Genomic DNA, 12,780 nt, shown 5'->3' with positions numbered 1-12,780 from the left:
GTGTTCTGGCAACGCAAATTGGCTGTAACATGACTGATGAATAGGGGAACGCTATTTTTAAAATGCAAGCTTGTGTTGTCTATAACGAGATTCCACTGGAGGAGTACGCGGTGAAATCACATGATCATTTCATGGCCTTTGTCATGAATATGTACAATGTTAGCGCCGAAAGAGTCACTGCACCAGCATCACGTGATCATTTCACAGGTTTTGTTGTGGAGTGCTTTCTGTGGGAGGTACAGTACAACCTTCTCCCCCCATCCAGTCATCTTGGCACTTTTTCAAGGCAAAGTGTTAAATTTACTTTTATATCATTATTAGATATGAATTATTCAAAATGTGCTATCCTTTGTGTTAGGATTTTGAGTGACTTTTGAGCAGTTTTGAGTCTATTTTTTGGTGGTCTGCCCCAACCTCACTTTTCCTGTAGGCCCTGTTATTTCTACAGCTCAATTTTCTATAATGTGATGTTGCATAGGAACGCAACTATTGCATTATACCCAAACCAACTGCACATCTGTGTTTGAGTCTGCACATGTATGTCTGTGTTACATGTGTGTTTGTGTCTGCATGCATGTATCCGTGTAACTGTGCACATGTGTGTTTTCGAGTCTGCATGTGCCTATCTGTGGGGGGGGGTGGTGTGTGTGTGTATGTGCATGCCCGTGTGCATATGAGTTTGTATTTGTTTGTAGATTTTGATGCCTGTGTCTATGTGTGTGTATATGTGTATGTGTCTGTATGTGTGTCTGTGTGTGAGTCTGTGTGTATATATATATATGTGTGTACCTGTATGTCCATGTATGTGAGTGTGTATGTGTATGTATGTGTGTGTGTATGTGTAAGTGTCTATGTGTCTATGTATATGTCTGTGTGTGACTACAGCTGGACTCAGCTTTGTTGTGGAGTGACTGTGACTACTGCAGCATTTGTGAGGATAAGCCTTAGCTTTCCTGCTCTTATCCCCAGTCAAAACTTAAAGGGCTTAATTTTGTCAATGCATAAAAACAAAATTATTGATAACAACAAGTAATGCAAATACCACATCTGGAGGAAGCCATTTGACTCATTGTGTCTGCGTCGGCTCTTTAAAGAGCTTTTCAGTTATTCCCAATCCCCTGCTCATTCCCTTCACTTTGATTCCAATTCAAGCACTTACCTATTACCATTTTGAAAACTATTGTTGAATCTGCAATCAGTACATTCCAGATCAGAACAGCTTGCTACCTTTAGTTTTTCTGTTCCTCATGTTGCATCTGAATCTTTTGCTAGTTATCTTGGGTCCACTGCTTCCCAACCCTTCTGTCATGAAAAACACTTTCTTCTTAGCTCATCTATCAAAATCCTTCCAGCTTTTTAAACAGATCAATTCAATTTTCCCCTTAACCCTCTGCGCTCTTCTGAGGACAAGTCTAGTTTCTCGAAAACTTCATATCACTGAGGTCTTTCCTCCCTGGCACCATTCTATTAAATCTTCTCCACTCCTCTAAACTGAGTGTTGTTGGTAATATCATTACAATTGTAATATCGTTGTAATCTTTTCTAAAAACAAGATACCCAATATGTAACTCACTGAGTAATAAGACCCCCATGCAGCTAACCATCTTGATTCTTAATTGAACCTGATTCTTCATGAGATGAATGTATGGAGTATGTGTGGGGATAAAGGTACAGATACAGGTCTGGTAGAGGTTGAAGTGGGTTATTCCAATTCTCTCCCCATGTTTATCTTGAAAATCCTGTTGCTTAAGTTTGTTTCCATTAAATTTATAAGTGCCAGGTCTGACCTGAAATAAAACAGTTCAATACATCAACCTGAAAAGTTAATTCTGTTCACAGATGCTGCCAAAGTGTTTCCAGCCTTTTCTATTTTTGTTCAAAATAAAAATAAAACTGCTGTTTGATTTTACTGCAGCTTTGGAATACAATGCAGGTAGGTTATTTATCATGGTCTTGATAAAGTATACTGTTACTTTTTGCTAGCTTTTTCAGCTTCCCCTCCCTGCATTCACTTCTCCACTTTTAATTTAGCCCTATAAAGCGAATAACTTGGAGCTGGGAGTGGAAGGTGAATGGGGAGAGGGTTAGACTACGTCTTGAACTACTATACCGCATATAACTGGGAAGTCAATAGTTATAATTAAGCCAAATAGTCCCAAGGCTAGAATATTAAGATCGAAACTGATGATCAATGGCTTGTCTCTAACTGAGTGACTTGGTGAAATGCAAGAGTAAACCTTGAGTGATACATAGCTGTCATTCAATTCCTAAGGGCGTAGTTTGATTTAATTTGTGCCTGCATTTTGCTGACAGTGACAGTCATGGTGAATGCCAGCTGATAGTCAGCTACTTTTGAATGAGGAATGCATTGCGTTGACAAGATCCTTCAATTGTACCATATGAAAGAAAAATACGTCTCTATGAAAGGCCTTTGTCTGCTATTTTAATAGAGACACTGACTCGTTTAAACTAATTTTGCTAGCACTTCTGTTAAAATGGAAGATGAACAAATTTCATAAGAATGCATTAAAAGTACTCTAATACAAGAAAAGCCTAATTTCAAGCCAGTGTTCACCAAATGATTCTGGTGTAATCATTACAAGTTCATTGAACATTAATCCACAGTTGGGTCTAGGCCCGAAACGTCGGCCTTCCTGCTCCTCTCATGCTGCTTGGCCTGCTGTGTTCACCTAGCTCTACACCTTGTTATCTCAGTTGACAGAACATGTTCAGTAAAGTATTTAGTACAGTAGATAAAATTGTCTCTATTATAGTTTACTAGCACCCTGACATGTAGTGAAAACAAATTTTGGGATTAAGTTCCTGTCCATGGAAACATGGAAATCTGATCATGTTAGAAATATAGTTGCTGTCAGCAGAAAACAAGGGACGTCATATTATGCTAAAAAATAAATGAAGTTTGGCATGGAAATAGAAACATCTGCCTTATGATGTGCAATATCTTAAGAATGTGGATGAAATACCATTTTTCAGTTTAGTTATTCACAGAATGTGAGCATTACTGGTTAGGCCAAAGTTATTGCTCATCCCTAATTACCCTCAAGATGGAAATTAAGATGGGACTCTCTAGACTACTGCTGACTCGACAATTTGGTTAAGCAAATAGAATTTGCTATTAAATTTGTCACTTTTGGTAATCTCTTGCAAATAGTATTATGTCTCCATTACTTTTTGACACTGCATAATAACAGTTTATCCCAAACACTATCAGGAGGTTGGGCAGGGACCCAATGTTGCTTCAATCTCAACTGCATAAAAGGTATAAGATTTGAGAGACCATGTCCTCATCGTTAACAATTTTATGACAGATGTCAGTTCCTCTTTTGCATTACTACAGTGAGAACCACCAGTTATGTGCCTTTTTTAGACTAAGTAAACACACTGTTATGAGATTGGTGAACATGTTTTTTGACAGTTCAATCCATCAAGCTAATTACAGAGGAGTCCAGAAAAATTAATTCAGAAGAGAGCAGTCACCATCTGTTTGATGATCAAGTGTTCATAAGGTTGAAAACAAGAACAACGTTGAAGTAGCTAGCATGATGGAAATATATCCAGGAATGAGCATCAATACTTTCTTCGTTCTGCTGCTTGGCAGTTTTACATGAGAATTGATGTGCTTCAAAATGAAGTTTTCTGTCCACGAGGACTGTCTAAAAATAGCTTCATTTGTCAACTTTGAAATCACAGAGATGGCACAATTATCTGCTGCGGAACTGTTTGTCAAAGGTTTCCACTTTCTGAAGGCATGTATGAACCAATTTGAATTGTTGATATAAGCAGCCTCATGTCAATATAATTGAAAAGAGCTCCGTAAGAAGCAGACAAAGGCAGCGATGGAAGATATCATATTGTTAGGAATTATTTTAAAAAAGGCACCTGAGATAAACTTCAATTTGAATGTGTGTTTCAGCCACTCCCTCAAAAAAATCAATGCTGACATGAAGCTAAGCCTTCGCAGGGAGGAGTTTTCCACTGATACAAACTCAGAGTGTGTAATTTAGAATAATTCACCTTACCAAGCTCATAACTGTTAAACAACATAACAATAAATTGGACATAAAAAGAATTGGAAAATGGTAAGCAATGTTGAAGCCTGCGTGTGACAGAAGGCAAGGAAGAAGTAGAGAAGAAGGGCAGCTGTAGCAACTCGATGAGTTCTATCAATTGAGAATTCAAGTTGTAGTTCTTATTACCTATTTCTAAACAACATTAGGAGAATGTCAATGAAAGACTGTTTAAGTACAAGTAAACAAGGAGCTACAATCATTTAAAACAAACATTAAGCAAATTGCTTACCTTTATAGAAAAGTGGCACATCCAAGATTGTCTTTCCCAATTTATCTTTTTCCAGAATCACTGCTTTGAGTTCAGTTGGAATTAGGTCTGTGATCGTAATAATATCTCCTGCAGAAAAGGAGAAATTGTACAAGGATCCTGGACGAAAACAAAATAATAAAAATATTGTCAAATAAATGATTGACTGATCTATGAAACAAATAACACTCCTTCATTTGTGCATTCTTACTACATGAGATTTAATAAATTTTCTGGCCTAGTCTTCTTTATTCTTTAAAGGGATTTAGCCATTGCTGCATTTATGAACTGATTTCAGAGAGTTGTTGCAAGTCAATCTAATTGCTGTGGGTCTGGAATTACATATAGGCCAAACTAGGTTAGGATGGCAGATTTCCTTCAGGACATTACTGTTTTTACAACAATTGAAGATAATTTCATGCTCACTGTACTGGAGAACAGCTTTGCATTCTTTGCATTTTGAAGTGAATTTCAATTCGGTCAACTGCTGTGGTAGAATATGAACCAATGTCCCCAGGGCATTAACCTCGGCCATTATTTTCCCCATGAAGTCAGTTTGAGGTGTGGTTCATAGGCATTAGGAGTTCTCTGGGTCAATGAAATTTGATCCTTTGTAAGGAAAATGAGAGTTGGCAAGTTGTTAAGTCATCATAATAACGTAATCCTATTCTTATCTGATGGCCATGTAATTTAATTTTCTATATGAATCATTGCATCACACAATCCTACAGTAAGCCATTTGGCCTATCATGCCTATGTCAGCTTGTTCAATTCATCCCCGACATCATGTTGTTTCACACCAGACGTGTAATTTTCTCTGCAATTGGCTTTACCTCATTCTTTTAGGCAGTGCATTACAGATTATAACAACTTGCTGTGTTAAAAAAAATCCTCATCTGACCTCTTGCTGTTTTGCTAATTACATTAAAACCTACACTCTCTGGTTACTGACCTTTATGTCAGTAGAAACTATTTCCCTTTATGTACTACATCAGAGTTCTTTACGGAAAGGACAAATCTTGATTGGTATTTTTAAACTTCCCAGCCCATCAATGCTGAGACTAGTTTCAAGTTACATGCTAACTAGGATCAGCTAACTTGGTACAAAGGGGATTGTATTGGGGACCTGTGGTTTGTAGCTTTCAGATGTAAAAACATTTCATTTTGCTTTCAGCAAATAATCATACAATTTGCAGTATAGAAAGAGGCCATTTGACCTTTAAGTCTGTATTGGCTCCTGAAAAAGCTACCCAGCTAGTCTCATTTCTGCAACACAATCAGCTTGTCAGTTGTACGAGTTGCCTACATTAGTAATATAGCTTCTATTCTAACGTTGTGATCTATCAGAGAGTGCTATTTTAGGAAGGAAAGATCTAATAATGAAGAATTGTGGTCAAACTTGTCAAAGAAAGACCAAAACATTCTTGAGCCTGTTCCATGTACAAAGGCAAAGGAATATAAAAATAACTCTAAATAGATATTCTAATGTCTAAGGTGACATTCTTTTAATGTACTTCTCAATGTACAATATAAACTTGCTGTGATTACTGTCATTATGGTCTTTGGAAGATGGAATTGTGATCCTTACTATCCCTGTGTTAAGAGAGGAGGTGATAAGATATATAAAGGAAAATTCAGAAAGTTCTGGAGAGAGAGGTAAAAGATATTGTTCTTGGCACTAATCTAGTTGCCAAGTGTTATTAAATATACTTTGTGCGAATTTTCCCATTTTTTCTAAGTTTGGGTGATCTTTTTGCATGGCAACCTACATACCATCCTCACTCTGCAAGATGGCTCATCTGATCATCTTATGTTCTCAGTGTGAATGTTAAAGTGCTCTTAGCAAAATACGCTTCACTACCATTTTGGAAGACATTTGGAATATTCAGCTGGAGTCGTCGGCTCTCTGATGCTTGAGTATGGCCACGCTGTAAGTGTCATCATTATCTGCTGTGGATCTAGTCCTACAAAGGGATCCTCTTAGCTGGTGTATTTGTGGATTCCTGCACAGATTTGTAACAAGAGGCGACTGCCCACAAGTCTCCAGTGCATAATCATCTAAAGGTAAGTACGTAAATTATACTCTGATCAGAGATGGGTTTCTAACTCTGATCAGAATATCTCTGATTCTTGTCATGTCAGTCAACAGATAAATATTGGCCAGGATACTATGGAGAAATCCTTGCTCTCCTTTGAGCAGTGTTATCGAATCTTTATATCCAACTATCAAAGCAGGCAGCACCTTGGTTTAATGCTTCAATGCTGAGGTGAAGTGTCATTTTAAAATTTCTGCTGGTGTCACTGAAATGGAACTTAATCGTAAAAGTTTTTGGTGCAGAGGTGAGAATGGTATCAGTAACCAAGGCTAATGGTTAAGTTTGAAATGTTTGTCAATCGTAGACAGTAGTCATTGAAGTCTCATTTTGATTTTTAAATGACTTCCTTGCTTTTGGTGTGGTGCTTACTTTGCAGTCTACTTTCCTTTCTGCCAAATTTTATGCTGCAGAGATGCAGTGTACCTCTTGGGAGCATTATTGATTTAAAATGTTATGATAATCCAAACTTACCTGGGATCTTTTAGATGTAATATCTACTTAACAAAAAATAACAATCCTTTGGAAAACAACAGTATATTTGCACCTTGCTTATGTACTCACTATTTTCCATAAAAAATGTCCACATAAGTTGAACTAACTCCAACGTGGCTAAAATCAAATGGTATTTATATTACTTGAGTAGATATTATATTGATCAATAGCATAGACAGACATGCTATTATAAATAAGGAAAGGTTTTGCCAGTTACTTACCTTGTAAATAAGTTCCACTGATCACCTTCACTGTCCGGTTCAGTTCGTTTGGATTCAGAGACTGGATGAAGGAGTGCCAGAAGTGTACTTTCTGTTCACTGCTTTGATTCATTTTCTTTCTTTTTCACATGTACTGAACTAGAACCCTATTGAAACCGTACAATCTGAATACATTTAACATGGCAAAGTGGATTTTGTTTATGATTTTTCTGAGCAAAGTCACGACACTCTTAAGAACTGGTTCCTGGAAATAAACAGTGTAGTTAATAATCACCTATTGTTTTGCAATCATCCACAATGCTTGGAATATGTCTCAAGCATGTGGTTTTGGTCTGGCTCCAATCATTTATTCCGGCAATGAAACACTGCTATCTTGCCCACATAAACCTGGCCAAATATTCACATTTATGAAGAACTCCTTCTGTATTTAATGATTCACATTTCTTTATGCACTAGTCATAGGGAAAACAAGGACAATAATGATTAAGCTACTTGCAGAACAAGAACTCCAGCCAAATATTAATGAATTGCCATGCTGGCATGCTTGTTTAACATGGAGCCTCATTTACCTAAAATGCAAACTGCTATTATTTTGTGTGATTTGTATTATATCAGTGGTGGCTCAGCTGGTAGCATTCATGCCTTTCAATTACTAGATTCTGGGTTCAAATCCTGCTCCAGATTTCAACACGACAATTAGGACTGGTAGAAGAGACCATTGCAGTGCAGAGAGCAACTCAGGCTACTGGAGGAGCTGTTAAACCTGCCTAGTGGGGGAACAATTCAGTAGTGTTTGGAAATGGACATAGTGGACCTCTAACAGGGCAAGTTAGACCAAATGTCTCATTCACCAGTCTTATGGATTGTTTTCCCACTTGGAGTCTTGGTGGATGGTATTCAGATATGACACTAGTTGGAGAAGATCAGAGGAGTTATTCTGATGTCTGGTCCATATCTGACCCTCAAGCAACATCACAAATTTGGATTATTCTGCCAGTGTCATGTAATTAACCATATTTCTAAGTGTTGGCAGAATATGGATGTTAGTCCTGAGATGCTGATGCACCCAAAGCATAATGCTCCAAATAATTGACTTCTTTCGAGATGTCAATCTGTTCTTTCCCAAATTATAAACTGGAGACACTACTTTCAGAGATGTGTTGACACTCACACCATTTCACCTCTGAGTTTTAAAGGCCTGGACAATAGCGATGTGAACAGATTGTTTAAGATATGCTGTGAATAGAGGATTGGGTAATGTGAGAGTATAAAATTATCATGCAACTTATCGAATAGTATTCAGATTGGGAGCCGGCATTATCATATATTTGGGAAAGTAGCACACTTAAGTGCCTTCCGTTTGGTCCCTTTGCATCCATCAGATGCAGTCTTTCTGAAGGTAATCACTCCCTCCCTCTACCACAGGCCTCTTATCCCTTAACCTGGCCAGCCACCTTGGATCTAGGAAGATCAAGAAGGGAGCAAGGGGTAAATCAGGAATCTGCAGGCCAGGCAGTCTAACTTTGGTGGTGGGGAAACTATTAGAAGCAATATTGAGGGATAGAATTAATCTGCACTCAGGAGAGGCAGGGATTAATCAAGAACAGTCACCATGATTTTATTTTAGGAAGGTCATGTCTGACCAACTTGATTGAATTTCTGGAAGAGATGCGCAGATGTGTAGATGAGGACAATATTTTGATGTGGTCTTTGTGTACTTCAACAAGGCTTTGGATAAGGTCCCACATGGGAGACTGATACCGAAAGGTAAGAGCACATGTGATTTGAGAAAATGTGGCAAATTGGATCCAGATTTGGGTGAGTTGAAGTAAGCAGAGGGCAATGGTTGAGGGGTGTTTTCTTGACTGCACTGCCTGTGTCCAGTGGGGTCCCGTGTGGGTCAGTGATGGGTCTGTTGCTGTTTGTGATTTATAAACATAATTCAGACTTGAATGTAGGAGGGTTGATCAGTAAGTTTGCAAAAGATACAAGAATTAGTGGGTTGGTAGATAGTGAGCGGGTTAGCCTAAGATTACAGGATGCAGGCTGGCTGATCAGTGCAAATGGAATTCAATCCAGAAAAATGTGAGGTGATGCACCTGGGAGGACAAGCAAGGCAAGTGAAGACATAATGAACGGTGGGACCCTGGAAAGCACCAAGATCAGATGGACCTTGGTGTGCATTCCCACTGGTCCCTTAAGATATCAGGACAGGTGGATAAAGTGCTTAAGAAGGCATATGGAATACATAGATTTATTAGCTAAGGCATGGAGTTTAAGAGCAGTGTGGTTATGCTAAAACTGATCTATGATGAGGCTCCGCGTGTAAATGTGACTAATTTCCAACAAATCCTCTTAGCATCCTATTTTGTTAAGTGAAGTATTCTGAATCCATGAATTCATCATGGAAATAAATGCTACACTAATGATTAAAATAAAGAATTGTTGTTGTACAACTGGATCTCAGAAAGATACTGTCTTGGAAATGAGTTGTTGGCAGGTCTACATCATTGACAAAGTTACAACAAATGTCTCTGAATATTTCAGAAGCAACTGGAGTTGCACCTTCGCATATTATTAATAACGTTCTTCTCCAAAATGACTATTCCTTTGTGGATCAATAGAATATGATGTTGCTGGAGGTAGACAGCCCTATTATTAACAACAGACAGATTCTAGTAAAGAAACACTGCATTTACTTCATCAGGGACAATATTGAAGAGGAACGCAAATTCAACATTTTCATAAAGGAAATGATTATTGGATAAACTGCTGCCTTTTAAGGTCCCATCAGCTTGCAAAATGACAAGCTTTATAACTTAGTAAGACACAAGCAGCAGAAGCACAGGAATGCCACCACATGGAAGTTCTACAAACCATCCTGACTTGGAACTGCATTGTCATCTCTTCATCTGCTACATGGCCAAAATCTTGGAATTTCTTTCCTAACAGTACTAGTGGCCATACAAAGGGCCACTGTAACATTATACTTATGCTTATTAAGAGAGGAACTTTAAAAACTCTCAACAAGGGAAATGGACAGCATCTGTAAAAGAAGAATAAGCAATAATATTGAGAAAAGGGAGGGAAATGGGATGAATGCATATCAAGCCTGTTGTTAAGTGAGCAACCACACATATGTGATGAGTAGAATGATCTCTTCTTGTGCTATAATTTCACTGACTTTGTTTATTCCTAGGAAGAGTGTCTGTGTTTTTATATTAGCCTCTCACCTACACAACAGCAAAGTACTGTGAGCACCTGGATATTGCTTTTTGATCCCTACATCCAACCTTCAGTTCCTCCATTACCAATCATTGTTGCAACAGCTGAAATTTATGGTCCCAGTGAGATTATAGAAATTGTTTTACAGTAAACAAGGATTATTACCTTCAGCACCCTTTCTCATATAGATAATTCTTAACCTTGATATATTTGTGTGATTACTAATGTCCAATGAATCATAACATAAAATCTTTATTCAAAATGCGTTGTAACCTAATCAGGTCAGTAAGGGGAACCGAACTATTGCAGCTGAATTCAGTCAACGTCAAGCATTTATTAGTCATGTACAGTAGTTGTATACAGTGTAAAATTCCACCTATTCTAACTCAACAATATCCATCAAGCCTCAGGGTAACATTTCTGACTGGATCATTTTTCCACTTCTGACAATGTGATCTTGAGTTACAAGTGATGTTTTCAATTGAAAGCAGAAAATGGGGGACATACTCAACAGGTCTGCCAGCCTCCTTGAAGTTTCAAGTGGTCAGCTTAAGATTTTAATCTCTCGTCAGATGCTGAGAAACTGGACTGAGCCTAGCCAAAGTCATCTCATTTGTTTTTTATTCATTCTCGGGATGTGGGTGTATCTGTATAGGTCAGCATTTATTGCCCATCCCTAATTCCCCGGAGCATAGCCACATTGCTGTGGGTCTGGAGTCACCCATAGGCCTGAGGTAAGGATGGCAGTTTCCTTCCCTAAAGGACATTAGTGAACCAAATGGGTTTTTCCAACAATTGACAATGGTTTCACGGTCATCATTAGACCCTTAATTCCAGATTCTTTTCATTGAATTAAGTTCTGCCATCTGCCATGGTGGGATCGGAACCCAAGTCCTCAGCACATTAGATGAGTTTCTGGCTTAATGGTCTCATGATAATGCCACTGGCCATTGCACATTTTTAGAGCCATCAGTCAAAGACTGCCACGCCATTAACCTCGGCTAGGTTTGGATCACATCTGAGAAGTGAAATGGCCGTATCTAACATATTTTACTAAATGCTGTCCCTAAATTTGAATCTAATGATGATATGAGGTACGCCTTGACAAATCAAAATGGAAGAATGAAGAATGTGCTGAACTGCTCAATCATTGCTCTTCATTGCGGTTCGTGAATGTATACTACATTTTGAAATGTTCAAAGGTAGCTCTAGGCGTGAGGAAGTGTGAAGGAAATGTGCAGTTCTATCTAGTAAACTCCATTCTTTATGATTCTGCATGGAAACTGCTGTCTAACTGAGTTTCAGATGACAAAATGCTCACCACAGTGGGAATTGCTGTCAGTACTTCAATTCTCTAAAGTGTCTTGGGTCACTTTATTATGTTAAAAGTGCTATATAAATATAATGTGCTGTTGTGATGGTTACCTGTTAATGTTAAGGTTTAGAAGCTGGTAAAGTGCTGTGGCCTCTACTTCAAGATGACCTGTAAACACTTTCACATATTGGACCAGTGTTGATGCTGATCATCAAGGAGACCGCTGTCCTCAGTCTTTTTTGTCTCCAAATCCTTCAAGAATTCGTCACCCTATAAGGAGACATTCTGAAAATGCCATATTCAGAGATAAAAATTGATCATGTGAATGTATCTTGCAACTGAGATATATGTGACTAACTGCTTGCAGTGGGAGATAGTAAGGACTGCAAATCAGAGTCAATGAAATGTGGAGCTGGAGGAACACAGCAGGTCAGACAGTAACAGAGGAGCAGGAAATTCAACGTTTTGGGTCAGGACTCTTCATTAGGACTGGGTAGGGCAAGGGGGCTCAGAAATAAATTGGGAGGGGAATGCTGGGGGAAGGTAGGTGGGATGGTGATAGGTGGATGCAAGTATAGATTGATCAATAGAAAATGTAGAGAAGACAGGTGAGAAGGAAGATGGGCAGGTTGTGTCAGGTCAAGGAGGCTGGGATGAGAGGGAAGACTGGACGTGGGATGAGGCCGGGGATGAGGAGTGGGGAGATTTTGAAACTGGTGAATTCTATGTCGAGGCCATTGGGCTGTAATCTCCTGAGGCAGAATATGAGGTGTTGTTCCTCCAGTTTGCATCATTGTGGCACTGGAGGAGGTCCAGGGTGGACATGTCACCAAGGGAGTGGGAAGGGGAGTTGAAATGGCAGGCAAACGGAAGGTGGTGTTGATTGGAGTGTTCAGAGCGCGGATGCTCCACGAAATGGTCACCGAGTCTGCGCTTGGTCTCATCAATGTAGAGGAGACCACATTATCAGCAACAGATGCAATGGACCAAGTTAGAAGACATACAGGTGAAACCCTGTCAGATTTGGAATGACTCTTTGCATTGTAAATGTATGTAAAGGACCTTGACTTAGTGCAGGTTGTAAATAATATCT

General features: G+C 38.8%; 1 protein-coding gene across 1 annotated transcript in view; it reads right to left on the bottom strand.

Annotated features, from left to right (window-relative positions):
• LOC125483003 (protein THEMIS3-like) overlaps window positions 1–7,381 on the bottom strand; it is a 29,937-nt gene extending 22,556 nt beyond the window's left edge. Inside the window, exons 1-2 of the mRNA XM_048596253.1 lie at window positions 7,148–7,381; window positions 4,321–4,458 (exon numbers count right to left, since the gene is read on the bottom strand). Of these exons, the coding sequence (XP_048452210.1) occupies window positions 4,321–4,458; window positions 7,148–7,259 (250 nt within the window). The 5' untranslated portion in view covers window positions 7,260–7,381. The remainder of the gene's footprint in view (window positions 1–4,320; window positions 4,459–7,147) is intronic.
• Between the last annotated feature and the right edge of the window lie 5,399 nt (window positions 7,382–12,780).

Source organism: Rhincodon typus, chromosome 4, assembly GCF_021869965.1.
Source record: "Rhincodon typus isolate 14 chromosome 4, sRhiTyp1.1, whole genome shotgun sequence".
NCBI classification, from domain to species: domain Eukaryota; kingdom Metazoa; phylum Chordata; class Chondrichthyes; order Orectolobiformes; family Rhincodontidae; genus Rhincodon; species Rhincodon typus.
The sequence above is the reverse complement of the archived record's forward strand: the minus strand, read 5'-3'. Positions and strand labels throughout refer to the sequence as shown.